Source organism: Oncorhynchus tshawytscha, linkage group LG03 (genome assembly GCF_018296145.1).
Source record: "Oncorhynchus tshawytscha isolate Ot180627B linkage group LG03, Otsh_v2.0, whole genome shotgun sequence".
Taxonomy (NCBI): Eukaryota; Metazoa; Chordata; class Actinopteri; order Salmoniformes; family Salmonidae; genus Oncorhynchus; species Oncorhynchus tshawytscha.
Window position 1 is genome coordinate 79,578,641 of NC_056431.1, and position 19,346 is coordinate 79,597,986.

Genomic DNA, 19,346 nt, shown 5'->3' on the forward strand with positions numbered 1-19,346 from the left:
GGGAAGATGGTTAAAATTGATGGGAAGATGTATGGAGCCAAATACAGGACCATTCTGGAAGAAAACCTGATGGAGTCTGCAAAAGACCTGAGACTGGGACGGAGATTTGTCTTCCAACAAGACAATGATCCAAAACATAAAGCAAAATCTACAATGGAATGGTTCAAAAATAAACATATCCAGGTGTTAGAATGGCCAAGTCAAAGTCCAGACCTGAATCCAATCGAGAATCTGTGGAAAGAACTGAAAACTGCTGTTCACAAATGCTCTCCATCCAACCTCACTGAGCTCGAGCTGTTTTGCAAGGAGGAATGGGAAACAATTTCAGTCTCTTGATGTGCAAAACTGATAGAGACATACCCCAAGCGACTTACAGCTGTAATCGCAGCAAAAGGTGGCGCTACAAAGTATTAACTTAAGGGGGCTGAATAATTTTTCACGCCCAATTTTTCAGTTTTTGATTTGTTAAAAAAGTTTGAAATATCCAATAAATGTCATTCCACTTCATGATTGTGTCCCACTTGTTGTTGATTCTTCACAAAAAAATACAGTTTTATATCTTTATGTTTGAAGCCTGAAATGTGGCAAAAGGTCGCAAAGTTCAAAGGGGGCGAATACTTTCGCAAGGCACTGTACCATCTAGTGTAACTAGCTTTGTAAAGTCACCATCTAGTGTAACTAGCTTTGTAAAGTCACCATCTAGTGTAACTCGCTTTGTAAAGTTACCATCTAGTGTAACTAGCTTTGTAAAGTCACCATCTAGTGTAACTCGCTTTGTAAAGTTACCATCTAGTGTAACTAGCTTTGTAAAGTCACCATCTAGTGTAACTAGTTTTCTAAAGTCACCGTCTAGTGTAACTCGCTTTGTAAAGTTACAATCTAGTGTAACTAGTTTTCTAAAGTCACCGTCTAGTGTAACTAGTTTTCTAAAGTCACCATTTAGTGTAACTAGTTTTCTAAAGTCACCGTCTAGTGTAACTCGCTTTGTAAAGTTACAATCTAGTGTAAGTAGTTTTCTAAAGTCACCGTCTAGTGTAACCAGCTTTTCTTGGAGCAGCAGTAATGTATCTTGGATGCTGTACATTAGGATGCTAAGTTTGAAACTCGCCTCAGAACCTCGCCGTACCCGCCCAAAATGCCACAATATGATTTGAATCTTTTCCTTCAGATGGTTGAGCTCTATCCTGGCTCAATCTGCTCCTCTGTTCCCTGGTTAGCTGTAGGTTAGCTCTGTGCTGGGATACTGGCTCAGGGACCGTGGTGGGGAGTAGTGGCCTGCTGACCCTCTGGGTTAGAGTTGTATGTCTCTGTCTTGGCTGTGCTGTGCTGCTGTTTCAGCCACATAGCAGAGTACAAACCTCCCTGGGACAGCAACTCCTCATGCCTGGAGGGAGGGAGGGAGGGAGGGGGAGAGGGAGAGAGAGAGGTTAAAGAGGAGAGAGAGGGAAGTGGAAGAGGAGAGAGGGGGAGTCAAAGAGGAGAGAAGGGGAGTCAAAGAGGAGAGAGGGGGAGTCAAAGAGGAGAGAGGGAGTCAAAGAGGAGAGAGGGAGTCAAAGGGGAGAGAGGGGGAGTCAAAGAGGAGAGAGGGGGAGTCAAAGAGGAGAGAGGGGGAGTCAAAGAGGAGAGAGGGGGAGTCAAAGAGGAGAGAGGGGGAGTCAAAGAGGAGAGAGGGGGAGTCAAAGATGAGAGAGGGGGAGTCAAAGAGGAGAGAGGGGGAGTCAAAGAGGAGAGAGGGGAGTCAAAGAGGAGAGGGGGAGTCAAAGAGGAGAGAGGGGGAGTCAAAGAGGAGAGAGGGGGAGTCAAAGAGGAGAGAGGGGGAGTCAAAGGGGAGAGAGGGGAGAGTCAAAGAGGAGAGAGAGAGAGTCAAAGAGAGAGAGAGAGAGACAGAGAGAGACAGAGAGAGAGAGAGAGAGAGAGAGAGAGAGAGAGAGAGAGAGAGAGAGAGAGAGAGAGAGAGAGAGAGAGAGAGAGAGAGAGAGAAGAGAAAGGCAGCAGGAGAGGGGAGAGTTTCAAGTCAATGTCACCTGTTAAGTACAGTGAAATGCCTTTCTTGCAAGTTCTAACCCCACCAATGCAGTAATCAATATCAATGTAAAGATAACAAGGTAGAACAAACAGAAACAAACCTAAAAATAACATCACAATGTAAGAAGCTATATACAGGGTCAGTTAATACCATACTATATACAGGGTCAGTTAGTACCATACTATATACAGGGTCAGTTAGTACCATACTATATACAGGGTCAGTTAATACCATACTATATACAGGGTGAGTTAATACCATACTATATACAGGGTCAGTTAATACCATATTATATACTGGGTCAGTTAATACCATACTATATACAGGGTCAGTTAATACCATACTATATACAGAGTCAGTTAATACCATACTATATACAGGGTCAGTTAATACCATACTATATACAGGGTCAGTTAATACCATACTATATACAGGGTCAGTTAATACCATACTATATACAGGGTCAGTTAATACCATACTATATACAGGGTCAGTTAATACCATACTATATACAGGGTCAGTTAATACCATACTATATACAGGGTCAGTTAGTACCATACTATATACAGGGTCAGTTAATACCATACTATATACAGGGTCAGTTAATACTATATACAGGGTCAGTTCAATAGCATATTTATAATGTACAGGGATACTGGAGTGATGGAGGTAGATATGTATAGGGGGAAGGGGACAGGGATACTGGAGTGATGGAGGTAGATATGTATAGGGGGAAGGAGACAGGGATACTGGAGTGATGGAGGTAGATATGTATGGGGGAAGGAGACAGGGATACTGGAGTGATGGAGGTAGATATGTATAGGGGGAAGGAGACAGGGATACTGGAGTAATGGAGGTAGATATGTATGGGGGAAGGAGACAGGGATACTGGAGTGATGGAGGTAGATGCAGTTGAAGTCGGAAATTTACGTACACCTTAACCAAATACATTTAAACTCAGTTTTTCACAACTCCTGACATTTAATCCTCGTAAAAATGCCCTGTCTTAGGTCAGTTAGGATCACCACTTTATTTTCAGAATGTGAAATGTCAGAATAATAGTTGAGAGAATGATTTATTTCAGCTTTTATTTCTTTCATCACATTCTCAGTGGGTCAGAAGTTTAGAATGTTTCAGGTAGCCTTCCACAAGCTTCCCACAATAAGTTGGGTGAATTTTGGCCCATTCCTCCTGACAGAGCTGGTGTAACTGAGTCAGGTTTGTAGGCCTCCTAGCTCGCACACACTTTTCCAGTTCTGCCCACAAATGTTCTATAGGATTGAGGTCAGGGCTTTGTGATGGCCACTCCAATACCTTGACTTTGTTGTCCTTAAGCCATTTGCCACAACTTTGATAGTATGCTTGGGGTCATTGTCCATTTGGAAGACCCATTTGCAACCAAGCTTTAACTTCCTGACTGATGTCTTGAGATATTGCTTCAATATATCCACATAATTTTCATCGCTCATGATGCCATCTATTTTGTGAAGTCTACCAGTCCCTCCTGCAGCAAAGCACCCCCACAAAATGATGCTGCCAGCCGTGTGCTTCATGGTTGGGATGGTGTCCTTCGGCTTGCAAGCCTCCCCCTTTTTCCTCCAAACATAACAATGGTCATTATGGCCAAACAGTTCTATTTTTGTTTCATCAGATCAGAGGACATTTCTCCAAAAAGTACGATCTTTGTCCCCATGTGCAGTTGCAAACCGTAGTCTGGCTTTTTTATGGTGGTTTTGGAGCAGTGGCTTCTTCCTTGCTGAGTGGCATTTCGGGTTATGTCGATGTAGGACTCATTTTACTGTGGATATAGATACTTTTGTACCTGTTTCCTCCAGTATCTTCACAAGGTCCTTTGTTGTTGTTCTGGGATTGATTTTCAATTTTCGCACCAAAGTACGTTCATCTCTAGGAGACAGAACACGTCTCCTTCCTGAGCAGTATGACGGCTGCGTGGTCCCTTGGTGTTTATACTTGCGTACTATTGTTTGTACAGATGAACGTGGTACCTTCAGGGGTTTGGAAATGACTCCCAAGGATGAACCAGACTTGTGGAGGTCTACAATTTTTTTTCTGAGGTCTTGGCTGATTTATTTTGATTTTCCTGTTTTGGGGATAGAAGCTGTTCAGGAGCCTGTTGGTGTCAGACTTGATGCTCCGGTACCGCCTGCCATCAGGAATCAGAGAGGATAGTCTATGTCTTGGGGATAGAAGCCGTTAGGAGCCTGTTGGTGTCAGACTTGATGCTCCGGTACCGCCTGCCATCAGGAAGCAGAGAGGATAGTCGATGTCTTGGGTGGTTGGAGTCTTTAACCATTTTCCGGGACTTCCTTTCACACCGCCTGATATAGAGGTCCTGGATGGCAAGGAGCTTGGCCCCAGTGATGTACCGGGCTGGCCGCACCACCCTCTGATATAGAGGTTCTGGATGGCAGGGAGCTCAGTCCCAGTGATATACCGGGCTGGCCGCACCACCCTCTGTAGCGCCATGCGATTGAAGGCAATGCTGTTGCCATAACCAGCAGTTATGCAGCCAGTCAAGATGCTCTCAATGGTGCAGCTGTAGAACTTTTGAGGATTTGAGGGCCCATGCTAAACCTTTTCAACCTCCTGAGGGGAAAGAGGTGCTGTCATTAGTGATTTGGACACCGAGGAACTTGAAGCTCTCGAGCCGCTCTACTACAGCCCGGTTGATGTGGATGGGGCCACCCTGTTTCCTTTAGTCAACGATCAGCTCCATTGATGTTGAGGGAGAGGTTGTTGTCCCGGCACCACATCCCACTGGTGACAAGCTTGGAGGGAACAATGGAGACGATGTTGGAGGGGACAATGGTGACGATGTTGGAGGGGACGATGTTGGAGGGAACAATGGAGACGATGTTGGAGGGGACAATGGTGATGATGTTGGAGGGAACAATGGAGACGATGTTGGAGGGGACAATGGAGACAATGTTGGAGGTGACGATGTTGGAGGGGACAATGGTGACGATGTTGGAGGGGACAATGGTGACAATGTTGGAGGGGACAATGGAGACGATGTTGGAGGGGACAATGGAGACGATGTTGGAGGGGACGATGTTGGAGGGGACAATGGAGACGATGTTGGAGGGGACAATGGTGACGATGTTGGAGGGGACAATGGTGACGATGTTGGAGGGGACAATGGTGACGATGTTGGAGGGAACAATGGAGACGATGTTGGAGGGGACAATGGTGACAATGTTGGAGGGGACAATGGTGACAATGTTGGAGGGGACAATGGAGACGATGTTGGAGGAACAATGGAGACGATGTTGGAGGGAACAATGGAGACGATGTTGGAGGGAACAATGGAGACGATGTTGGAGGGGACAATGGTGACGATGTTGGAGGGAACAATGGAGACGATGTTGGAGGGAACAATGGAGACGATGTTGGAGGGGAGGGGAAATGGAGACAATGTTGGAGGGGACAATGGTGACAATGTTGGAGGGGACAATGGAGACGATGTTGGAGGGAACAATGGAGACGATGTTGGAGGGAACAATGGAGACGATGTTGGAGGTGACGATGTTGGAGGGAACAATGGTGACGATGTTGGAGGGGACAATGGAGACGATGTTGGAGGTGACGATGTTGGAGGGACAATGGTGACAATGTTGGAGGGGACAATGGAGACGATGTTGGAGGGGACAATGGTGACGATGTTGGAGGGGACAATGGAGACGATGTTGGAGGGACAATGGTGATGATGTTGGAGGGAACAATGGAGACGATGTTGAAGGGGACAATGGAGACGATGTTGGAGGGAACAATGGAGACGATGTTGGAGGTGACGATGTTGGAGGGGACAATGGTGACAATGATGTTGGAGGGGACAATGGTGACGATGTTGGAGGGGACAATGAAGACGATGTTGGAGGGGACAATGGAGACGATGTTGGAGGGGACAATGGTGACAATGTTGGAGGGAACAATGGAGACAATGTTGGAGGGGACGATGTTGGAGGGGACAATGGTGACGATGTTGAAGGGACAATGGAGACGATGTTGGAGGGAACAATGGAGACGATGTTGGAGGTGAGACGATGTTGGAGGGGACAATGGTGACGATGTTGGAGGGGACAATGGTGACAATGTTGGAGGGGACAATGGAGACGATGTTGGAGGGGACAATGAAGACGATGTTGGAGGGGACAATGGTGACGATGTTGGAGGGACAATGGAGACGATGTTGGAGGGGACAATGGTGACGATGTTGGAGGGAACAATGGAGACGATGTTGGAGGGGACAATGGTAACAATGATGTTGGAGGGGACAATGTTGGAGGGGACAATGGAGACGATGCTGGAGGGGACAATGGAGACGATGTTGGAGGGGACAATGGAGACGATGTTGGAGGGGACAATGGAGATGATGAGACAATGGTGACGATGTTGGAGGGGACAATGGTGACAATGTTGGAGGGGACAATGGTGACGATGTTGGAGGAACAATGGAGACGATGTTGGAGGGGACAATGGAGACAATGTTGGAGGGGACAATGGAGACGATGTTGAGGGGACAATGGAGACAATGTTGGAGGGACAATGGAGACGATGTTGGAGGGGACAATGGAGACGATGTTGGAGGGGACAATGGAGACGATGTTGGGACAATGGTGACGATGTTGTAGGGAACAATGGAGACGATGTTGGAGGAACAATGGAGACGATGTTGGAGGGGACAATGGAGGGGACAATGGAGACAATGTTGGAGGGGACAATGGTGACAATGTTGGAGGGGACAATGGAGACGATGTTGAGGACAATGGGACAATGGAGACGATGTTGAGGACAATGGAGACGATGTTGGAGGGACAATGGAGACGATGTGGAGGGGACAATGGACGATGTTGGAGGGGACAATGGACGGTTGGACAATGGTGACGATGTTGGAGGGACAATGGAGACAATGTTGGAGGACAATGGTGACAATGTGTTGGAGGGGACAATGGAGACGATGTTGGAGGGACAATGGAGACGATGTTGGAGGGAACAATGGAGACGATGTTGGAGGGACAATGGAGACGATGTTGGAGGGAACAATGGTGACGATGTTGGAGGGAACAATGGAGACGATGTTGGAGGGAACAATGGAGACGATGTTGGAGGGGACAATGGAGACGATGTTGGAGGGACAATGGAGACAATGTTGGAGGACAATGGTGACGATGTTGGAGGGACAATGGAGACGATGTTGGAGGGAACAATGGAGACGATGTTGGAGGGGGACAATGGAGACGATGTTGGAGGGGACAATGGAGACGATGTTGACGAGGGTTGACAATGGTGACGATGTTGGAGGGGACAATGGAGACGATGTTGGAGGGGACAATGGTGACGATGTTGGAGGGACAATGGAGACAATGTGGAGGGGACAATGTTGAGGGGACAATGGAGACGATGTTGGAGGGGACAATGGAGACGATGTTGGAGGGGACAATGGAGACGATGTTGGAGGGGACAATGGTGACGATGTTGGAGGGGACAATGGACGATGTTGGAGGACAATGTTGGAGGTGACGATGTTGGAGGGACAATGGAGACGATGTTGGAGGGGACAATGGAGACAATGTTGGAGGGGACAATGGTGACGATGTTGGAGGGGACAATGGAGATGTTGAGGGACAATGGAGGAGGGGAAATGGAGACGATGTTGGAGGGACAATGGAGACGATGTTGGAGGGGACAATGGAGACGATGTTGGAAGGACGATGTTGAGGGGACAATGGTGACGATGTTGGAGGTGACGATGTTGGAGGGGACAACAGTGACGATGTTGGAGGGAACAATGGAGATGATGCTGGTGGGGACAATGGTGACGATGTTGGAGGGGACGATGTTGGAGGGGACCATGATGACGATGTTGGAGGGGACAATGGAGACGATGTTGGAGGGAACAATGGAGACGATGTTGGAGGGGACAATGGAGATGATGTTGAAGGGGACAATGGAGACGATGTTGGAGGGAACAATGGAGACGATGTTGGAGGTGACGATGTTGGAGGGGACAATGGTGACGATGTTGGAGGGGACAATGGAGACGATGTTGGAGGGGACAACGGTGACGATGTTGGAGGGAACAATGGAGACGATGTTGGTGGGGACAATGGGACAATGTTGAGGGGACGATGTTGGAGGGGACAATGATGACGATGTTGAGGGGACAATGGAGACGATGTTGGAGGGAACAATGGAGACGATGTTGGAGGGGACAATGGAGACGATGTTGAAGGGACAATGGAGACGATGTTGGAGGGAACAATGGAGACGATGTTGGAGGTGAAGATGTTGGAGGGGACAATGGTGATGATGTTGGAGGGGACAATGGTGACGATGTTGGAGGGGACAATGGAGACGATGGGAGGGGACAATGGTGACGATGTTGGAGGGGACAATGGAGACGATGTTGGAGGGACAATGGTGACGATGTTGAGGACAATGGAGACGATGTTGGAGGGGACAATGGTGACGATGTTGGAGGGGACAATGGAGACGATGTTGGAGGGAACAATGGAGACGATGTTGAAGGGGACAATGGAGACGATGTTGGAGGGAACAATGGAGACGATGTTGGAGGTGACGATGTTGGAGGGGACAATGGTGACGATGTTGGAGGGGACAATGGTGACGATGTTGGAGGGGACAATGAAGACGATGTTGAGGACAATGGAGACGATGTTGGAGGGGACAATGGTGATGATGTTGGAGGAACAATGGAGACGATGTTGGAGGGGACAATGGAGACAATGTTGGAGGGGACAATGTTAGAGGGGACAATGGTGACGATGTTGGAGGAACAATGGAGACGATGTTGGAGGGGACAATGGAGACGATGTTGAAGGGGACAATGGAGACGATGTTGGAGGGAACAATGGAGACGATGTTGGAGGTGACGATTTTGGAGGGGACAATGGTGACGATGTTGGAGGGGACAATGGTGACGATGTTGGAGGGGACAATGGTGACGATGTTGGAGGGGACAATGGTGACGATGTTGGAGGGGACAATGAAGACGATGTTGGAGGGGACAATGGTGACGATGTTGGAGGTGACGATGTTGGAGGGGACAACGGTGACGATGTTGGAGGGAACAATGGAGACGATGTTGGTGGGGACAATGGTGACGATGTTGGAGGGGACGATGTTGGAGGGGACAATGGAGACGATGTTGGAGGGGACAATGGTGACGATGTTGGAGGGGACAATGTTGGAGGGGACAATGGTGCCGATGTTGGAGGGGACAATGGTGACGATGTTGGAGGGGACAATGGAGACGATTTTGGAGGGGACAATGGAGACGATGTTGGAGGGGACAATGGTGACGATGTTGGAGGGGACAATGGAGACGATGTTGGAGGGGACAATGGGGACGATGTCGGAGGTGACGATGTTGGAGGGGACAATGGTGACGATGTTGGTGGTGACGATGTTGGAGGGGACAATGGTGACGATGTTGGAGGGGACAATGGAGACGATGTTGGAGGGGACAATGGTGATGATGTTGGAGGGAACAATGGAGACGATGTTGGAGGGGACAATGGAGACGATGTTGGAGGGGACAATGGTGACGATGTTGGAGGGGACAATGGAGACGATGTTGGAGGGAACAATGGAGACGATGTTGAAGGGGACAATGGAGACGATGTTGGAGGGAACAATGGAGACGATGTTGGAGGTGACGATGTTGGAGGGGACAATGGTGACGATGTTGGAGGGGACAATGGTGACGATGTTGGAGGGGACAACGGTGACGATGTTGGAGGGAACAATGGAAACGATGTTGGTGGGGACAATGGTGACGATGTTGGAGGGGACGATGTTGGAGGGGATAATGGAGACGATGTTGGAGGGGACAATGGAGATGATGTTGGAGGACAATGAAGACGATGTTGGAGGGGACAATGGTGACGATGTTGGAGGGGACAATGTTGAGGGGACAATGGTGCCGATGTTGGAGGGTGACAATGGAGGTGACGATGTTGGAGGACAATGGAGACGATGTTGGTGGGGGACAATGGACGATGTTGGAGGGGACAATGGAGACGATGTTGGAGGGGACAATGGTGATGATGTTGGAGGAACAATGGAGACGATGTTGAAGGGGACAATGGAGACGATGTTGAGGAACAATGGAGACGATGTTGGAGGTGACGATGTTGGAGGGGACAATGGTGACGATGTTGGAGGACAATGGTGACGATGTTGGAGGGGACAATGAAGACGATGTTGGAGGGGACAATGGAGACGATGTTGGAGGGGACAATGGAGACGATGTTGAAGGGGACAATGGAGACGATGTTGGAGGGAACAATGGAGACGATGTTGGAGGTGAAGATGTTGGAGGGGACAATGGTGACGATGTTGGAGGGGACAATGGTGACGATGTTGGAGGGACAATGCAGACGATGTTGGAGGGGACAATGGTGACGATGTTGGAGGGGACAATGGAGACGATGTTGGAGGGACAATGGTGACGATGTTGGAGGGGACAATGGAGATGATGTTGGAGGAACAATGGAGACGATGTTGAAGGGGACAATGGAGACGATGTTGGAGGAACAATGGAGACGATGTTGGAGGTGACGATGTTGGAGGGGACAATGGTGACGATGTTGGAGGGGACAATGGTGACGATGTTGGAGGGGACAATGGTGACGATGTTGGAGGGGACAATGAAGACGATGTTGGAGGGGACAATGGAGACGATGTTGGAGGGGACAATGGTGACGATGTTGGAGGAACAATGGAGACGATGTTGGAGGACAATGGAGACAATGTTGGAGGACGATGTTAGAGGGGACAATGGTGACGATGTTGGAGGGGACAATGGTGACGATGTTGGAGGGACAATGGAGATGATTTTGGAGGGACAATGGAGACGATTTGAGGGGACAATGGAGACGATGTTGGAGGGGACAATGGTGATGATGTTGGAGGGACAATGGAGACGATGTTGGAGGGGACAAAGGAGACGATGTTGAGGGGATAATGGTGACGATGTTGGAGGTGACGATGTTGGAGGGGACAATGGAGACGATGTTGGTGGGGACAATGGTGACGATGTTGGAGGGGACAATGGTGATGATGTTGGAGGAACAATGGAGACGATGTTGAAGGGGGACAATGGAGACGATGTTGGAGGGAACAATGGAGACGATGTGGAGGTGACGATGTTGGAGGGGACAATGGTGACGATGTTGGAGGGACAATGGTGACGATGTTGGAGGGGACAATGAAGATGATGTTGGAGGGGACAATGGAGACGATGTTGGAGGGGACAATGGAGACGATGTTGGAGGAACAATGGAGACGATGTTGGAGGTGAAGATGCTGGAGGGGACAATGGTGACGATGTTGAGCCCACAATGGTGACGATGTTGAGGGGACAATGGAGACGATGTTGGAGGGGACAATGGTGACGATGTTGGAGGACAATGGAGACGATGTTGGAGGGGACAATGGTGACGATGTTGTAGGGGACAATGGAGATGATGTTGGAGGGAACAATGGAGACGATGTTGAAGGGGACAATGGAGACGATGTTGGAGGGAACAATGGAGACGATGTTGGAGGTGACGATGTTGGAGGACAATGGTGACGATGTTGGAGGGGACAATGGTGACGATGTTGGAGGGGACAATGAAGACGATGTTGGAGGACAATGGAGACGATGTTGAGGGGACAATGGTGACGATGTTGGAGGGAACAATGGAGACGATGTTGGAGGGGACAATGGAGACAATGTTGGAGGGGACGATGTTAGAGGGGACAATGGTGACGATGTTGGAGGGAACAATGGAGACGATGTTGGAGGGGACAATGGAGACGATGTTGAAGGGGACAATGGAGACGATGTTGGAGGGAACAATGGAGACGATGTTGGAGGTGACGATGTTGGAGGGGACAATGGTGACGATGTTGGAGGGGACAATGGTGACGATGTTGGAGGGGACAATGGAGACGATGTTGGAGGGGACAATGGAGACGATGTTGGAGGGGACAATGGAGACGATGTTGAAGGGGACAATGGAGACGATGTTGGAGGGAACAATGGAGACGATGTTGGAGGTGACGATGTTGGAGGGGACAATGGTGACGATGTTGGAGGGACAATGGTGACGATGTTGGAGGGGACAATGCAGACGATGTTGGAGGGGACAATGGTGACGATGTTGGAGGGGACAATGGAGACGATGTTGGAGGGGACAATGGTGACGATGTTGGAGGGGACAATGGAGATGATGTTGGAGGAACAATGGAGACGATGTTGAAGGGGACAATGGAGACGATGTTGGAGGGAACAATGGAGACGATGTTGGAGGTGACGATGTTGGAGGACAATGGTGACGATGTTGGAGGGGACAATGGTGACGATGTTGGAGGGGACAATGGTGACGATGTTGGAGGGGACAATGAAGACGATGTTGGAGGACAATGGAGACGATGTTGGAGGGACAATGGTGACGATGTTGGAGGAACAATGGAGACGATGTTGGAGGGACAATGGAGACAATGTTGGAGGACGATGTTAGAGGGACAATGGTGACGATGTTGGAGGGGACAATGGTGACGATGTTGGAGGGGACAATGGAGACGATGTTGGAGGGGACAAAGGAGACGATGTTGGAGGGGATAATGGTGACGATGTTGGAGGTGACGATGTTGGAGGGGACAATGGAGACGATGTTGGTGGGGACAATGGTGACGATGTTGGAGGGGACAATGGTGATGATGTTGGAGGGAACAATGGAGACGATGTTGAAGGGGACAATGGAGACGATGTTGGAGGGAACAATGGAGACGATGTTGGAGGTGAAGATGTTGGAGGGGACAATGGTGACGATGTTGGAGGGACAATGGTGACGATGTTGGAGGGGACAATGAAGACGATGTTGGAGGGGACAATGGAGACGATGTTGGAGGGGACAATGGAGACGATGTTGGAGGAACAATGGAGACGATGTTGGAGGTGAAGATGTTGAGGGGACAATGGTGACGATGTTGAGGACAATGGTGACGATGTTGAGGGGACAATGGAGACGATGTTGGAGGGGACAATGGTGACGATGTTGGAGGGGACAATGGAGACGATGTTGGAGGGGACAATGGTGACGATGTTGTAGGGGACAATGGAGATGATGTTGGAGGAACAATGGAGACGATGTTGAAGGGGACAATGGAGACGATGTTGGAGGGAACAATGGAGACGATGTTGGAGGTGACGATGTTGGAGGGACAATGGTGACGATGTTGGAGGACAATGGTGACGATGTTGGAGGGAACAATGGAAACGATGTTGGTGGGGACAATGGTGACGATGTTGGAGGGGACGATGTTGAGGGGACAATGGAGACGATGTTGGAGGACAATGGAGATGATGTTGGAGGGGACAATGAAGACGATGTTGGAGGGGACAATGGTGATGATGTTGGAGGGGACAATGTTGAGGGACAATGGTGCCGATGTTGGAGGGGACAATGGTGACGATGTTGGAGGACAATGGAGATGATGTTTGGAGGGGACAATGGAGACGATGTTGGAGGGGACAATGGTGATGATGTTGGAGGGGACAATGGAGACGATGTTGGAGGGGACAAAGGAGACGATGTTGGAGGATAATGGAGACGATGTTGGAGGACGATGTTGGAGGTGACGATGTTGGAGGGACAATGGAGACGATGTTGGTGGGGACAATGGTGACGATGTTGGAGGGGACAATGGAGACGATGTTGGAGGGGACAATGGTGATGATGTTGGAGGAAACAATGGAGACGATGTTGAAGGGGACAATGGAGACGATGTTGGAGGAACAATGGAGACGATGTTGGAGGTGACGATGTTGGAGGGGACAATGGTGACGATGTTGGAGGGGACAATGGTGACGATGTTGGAGGGGACAATGGAGACGATGTTGGAGGGGACAATGGAGACGATGTTGGAGGGGACAATGGAGACGATGTTGAAGGGGACAATGGAGACGATGTTGGAGGGAACAATGGAGACGATGTTGGAGGTGAAGATGTTGGAGGGGACAATGGTGACGATGTTGGAGGGGACAATGGTGACGATGTTGGAGGGGACAATGGAGACGATGTTGGAGGGGACAATGGTGACGATGTTGGAGGGGACAATGGAGACGATGTTGGAGGGGACAATGGTGACGATGTTGGAGGGGACAATGGAGATGATGTTGGAGGGAACAATGGAGACGATGTTGAAGGGGACAATGGAGACGATGTTGGAGGGAACAATGGAGACGATGTTGGAGGTGACGATGTTGGAGGGGACAATGGTGACGATGTTGGAGGGGACAATGGTGACGATGTTGGAGGGGACAATGGTGACGATGTTGGAGGACAATGAAGACGATGTTGGAGGGGACAATGGAGACGATGTTGGAGGGGACAATGGTGACGATGTTGGAGGGAACAATGGAGACGATGTTGGAGGACAATGGAGACAATGTTGAGGACGATGTTAGAGGACAATGGTGACGATGTTGGAGGGGACAATGGTGACGATGTTGGAGGGGACAATGGAGATGATTTTGGAGGGGACAATGGAGACGATGTTGGAGGGGACAATGGTGATGATGTTGGAGGGGACAATGGAGACGATGTTGGAGGGGACAAAGGAGACGATGTTGGAGGGGATAATGGTGACGATGTTGGAGGTGACGATGTTGGAGGGGACAATGGAGACGATGTTGGTGGGGACAATGGTGACGATGTTGGAGGGGACAATGGTGATGATGTTGGAGGGAACAATGGAGACGATGTTGAAGGGGACAATGGAGACGATGTTGGAGGAACAATGGAGACGATGTTGGAGGTGACGATGTTGGAGGGGACAATGGTGACGATGTTGGAGGGGACAATGGTGACGATGTTGGAGGACAATGAAGATGATGCTGGAGGGGACAATGGAGACGATGTTGAGGGACAATGGAGACGATGTTGGAGGGAACAATGGAGACGATGTTGGAGGTGAAGATGTTGGAGGGGACAATGGTGACGATGTTGGAGTCGACAATGGTGACGATGTTGGAGGGGACAATGGAGACGATGTTGGAGGGGACAATGGTGACGATGTTGGAGGGGACAATGGAGACGATGTTGGAGGGGACAATGGTGACGATGTTGTAGGGGACAATGGAGATGATGTTGGAGGGAACAATGGAGACGATGTTGAAGGGGACAATGGAGACGATGTTGGAGGGAACAATGGAGACGATGTTGGAGGTGACGATGTTGGAGGGGACAATGGTGACGATGTTGGAGGGGACAATGGTGACGATGTTGGAGGGGACAATGGTGACGATGTTGGAGGGGACAATGGAGACGATGTTGGAGGGGACAATGGAGACGATGTTGGAGGGGACAATGGTGACGATGTTGGAGGAACAATGGAGACGATGCTGGAGGGGACAATGGAGACAATGTTGGAGGGGACGATGTTAGAGGGGACAATGGTGACGATGTTGGAGGGAACAATGGAGACGATGTTGGAGGGGACAATGGAGACGATGTTGAAGGGGACAATGGAGACGATGTTGGAGGAACAATGGAGACGATGTTGGAGGTGACGATGTTGGAGGGGACAATGGTGACGATGTTGGAGGGGACAATGGTGACGATGTTGGAGGGGACAATGAAGACGATGTTGGAGGGACAATGGAGACGATGTTGAGGGGACAATGGAGACGATGTTGAAGGGGACAATGGAGACGATGTTGAGGAACAATGGAGACGATGTTGGAGGTGAAGATGTTGGAGGGGACAATGGTGACGATGTTGAGGGGACAATGGTGACGATGTTGGAGGGGACAATGCAGACGATGCTGAGGGGACAATGGTGACGATGTTGGAGGGGACAATGGAGACGATGTTGGAGGGGACAATGGTGACGATGTTGGAGGGGACAATGGAGATGATGTTGGAGGAACAATGGAGACGATGTTGAAGGGGACAATGGAGACGATGTTGGAGGAACAATGGAGACGATGTTGGAGGTGACGATGTTGGAGGACAATGGTGACGATGTTGGAGGGGACAATGGTGACGATGTTGAGGGGACAATGGTGACGATGTTGGAGGGGACAATGAAGACGATGTTGGAGGACAATGGAGACGATGTTGGAGGGGACAATGGTGACGATGTTGGAGGGAACAATGGAGACGATGTTGGAGGGGACAATGGAGACAATGTTGGAGGGGACGATGTTAGAGGACAATGGTGACGATGTTGGAGGGGACAATGGTGACGATGTTGGAGGACAATGGAGATGATTTTGGAGGGGACAATGGAGACGATGTTGAGGGGACAATGGTGATGATGTTGGAGGGGACAATGGAGACGATGTTGGAGGACAAAGGAGACGATGCTTGGAGGACAATGGTGACGATGTTGGAGGTGACGATGTTGGAGGACAATGGAGACGATGTTGGTGGGGACAATGGTGACGATGTTGGAGGGGACAATGGTGATGATGTTGGTAGGAACAATGGAGACGATGTTGAAGGGGACAATGGAGACGATGTTGGAGGAACAATGGAGACGATGTTGGAGGTGACGATGTTGGAGGGGACAATGGTGACGATGTTGGAGGGGACAATGGTGACGATGCTGGAGGGGACAATGAAGACGATGTTGAGGGGACAATGGAGACGATGTTGAGGGGACAATGGAGACGATGTTGGAGGAACAATGGAGACGATGTTGGAGGTGAAGATGTTGGAGGGGACAATGGTGACGATGTTGAGCCCACAATGGTGACGATGTTGGGGGACAATGGAGACGATGTTGGAGGGGACAATGGTGACGATGTTGGAGGGGACAATGGAGACGATGTTGGAGGGGACAATGGTGACGATGTTGGAGGGGACAATGGTGACGATGTTGGAGGAACAATGGAGACGATGTTGGAGGGAACAATGGAGACGATGTTGGAGGGAAACAATGGAGACGATGTTGGAGGGAACAATGGAGACGATGTTGGAGGGACAATGGTGACAATGTTGGAGGGACAATGGTGACAATGTTGGAGGGGACAATGGAGACGATGTTGGAGGGAACAATGGAGACGATGTTGGAGGAACAATGGAGACGATGTTGGAGGGAACAATGGAGACGATGTTGGAGGACAATGGTGACGATGTTGGAGGGAACAATGGAGACGATGTTGAGGGAACAATGGAGACGATGTTGAGGGGACGATGTTGGAGGACAATGGAGACGATGTTGGAGGGGACAATGGTGACAATGTTGGAGGGGACAATGGAGACGATGTTGGAGGACAATGGAGATGATGCTGAGGACGATGTTGGAGGGGACAATGGAGACGATGTTGGAGGGGACAATGGTGACGATGTTGGAGGGACAATGGTGACGATGTTGGAGGACAATGGTGACGATGTTGGAGGGAACAATGGAGACGATGTTGGAGGACAATGGTGACAATGTTGGAGGGACAATGGTGACAATGTTGGAGGGGACAATGGAGACGATGTTGGAGGGAACAATGGAGACGATGTTGGAGGGGACAATGGTGACGATGTTGGAGGGAACAATGGAGACGATGTTGGAGGGAACAATGGAGACGATGTTGGAGGGGACAATGGTGACAATGTTGGAGGGGACAATGGTGACAATGTTGGAGGGGACAATGGAGACGATGTTGGAGGGAACAATGGAGACGATGTTGGAGGGAACAATGGAGACGATGTTGGAGGTGACGATTTTGGAGGGGACAATGGTGACGATGTTGGAGGGGACAATGGTGACGATGTTGGAGGGGACAATGGAGACGATGTTGGAGGGGACAATGGTGATGATGTTGGAGGGAACAATGGAGACGATGTTGGAGGGGACAATGGAGACAATGTTGGAGGGAACAATGGAGACGATGTTGGAGGGGACAATGGTGACGATGTTGGAGGGGACAATGGTGACGATGTTGGAGGAACAATGGAGACGATGTTGGAGGTGACGATGTTGGAGGGGACAATGGTGACGATGTTGGAGGGGACAATGGTGACGATGTTGGAGGGGACAATGAAGATGATGTTGAGGGGACAATGGAGACGATGTTGGAGGACAATGGAGACGATGTTGGAGGAACAATGGAGACGATGTTGGAGGTGAAGATGTTGGAGGGACAATGGTGACGATGTTGAGCCCACAATGGTGACGATGTTGGAGGACAATGGAGACGATGTTGGAGGGGACAATGGTGACGATGTTGGAGGACAATGGAGACGATGTTGGAGGGGACAATGGTGACGATGTTGTAGGGGACAATGGAGATGATGTTGGAGGGAACAATGGAGACGATGTTGAAGGGACAATGGAGACGATGTTGGAGGGAACAATGGAGACGATGTTGGAGGTGACGATGTTGGAGGGACAATGGTGACGATGTTGGAGGACAATGGTGACGATGTTGGAGGGGACAATGGTGACGATGTTGAGGGGACAATGAAGACGATGTTGGAGGACAATGGAGACGATGTTGGAGGACAATGGTGACGATGTTGGAGGAACAATGGAGACGATGCTGGAGGACAATGGAGACAATGTTGAGGACGATGTTAGAGGGGACAATGGTGACGATGTTGGAGGGAACAATGGAGACGATGTTGGAGGGGACAATGGAGACGATGTTGAAGGGGACAATGGAGACGATGTTGGAGGGAACAATGGAGACGATGTTGGAGGTGACGATGTTGGAGGGACAATGGTGACGATGTTGGAGGGGACAATGGTGACGATGTTGGAGGACAATGAAGACGATGTTGGAGGGGACAATGGAGACGATGTTGGAGGACAATGGAGACGATGTTGAAGGGGACAATGGAGACGATGTTGGAGGGAACAATGGAGACGATGTTGGAGGTGAAGATGTTGGAGGACAATGGTGACGATGTTGGAGGGGACAATGGTGACGATGTTGGAGGGGACAATGCAGACGATGTTGGAGGGGACAATGGTGACGATGTTGGAGGGGACAATGGAGACGATGTTGGAGGGGACAATGGTGACGATGTTGGAGGGGACAATGGAGATGATGTTGGAGGGAACAATGGAGACGATGTTGAAGGGGACAATGGAGACGATGTTGGAGGAACAATGGAGACGATGTTGGAGGTGACGATGTTGGAGGGGACAATGGTGACGATGTTGGAGGGACAATGGTGACGATGTTGGAGGGGACAATGGTGACGATGTTGGAGGGGACAATGAAGACGATGTTGGAGGGGACAATGGAGACGATGTTGGAGGGACAATGGTGACGATGTTG

General features: G+C 49.9%; 1 protein-coding gene across 1 annotated transcript in view; it reads right to left on the reverse strand.

The window, feature by feature from the left end:
* Nucleotides 1–580: 580 nt before the first annotated feature.
* The window catches only part of abcb6b (ATP-binding cassette, sub-family B (MDR/TAP), member 6b), an 80,573-nt gene continuing 61,807 nt past the window's right edge, over nt 581–19,346 (reverse strand). The window contains exon 17 of the mRNA XM_042320113.1: nt 581–1,384. Within this exon, the coding sequence (XP_042176047.1) occupies nt 1,249–1,384 (136 nt within the window). The 3' untranslated portion in view covers nt 581–1,248. The remainder of the gene's footprint in view (nt 1,385–19,346) is intronic.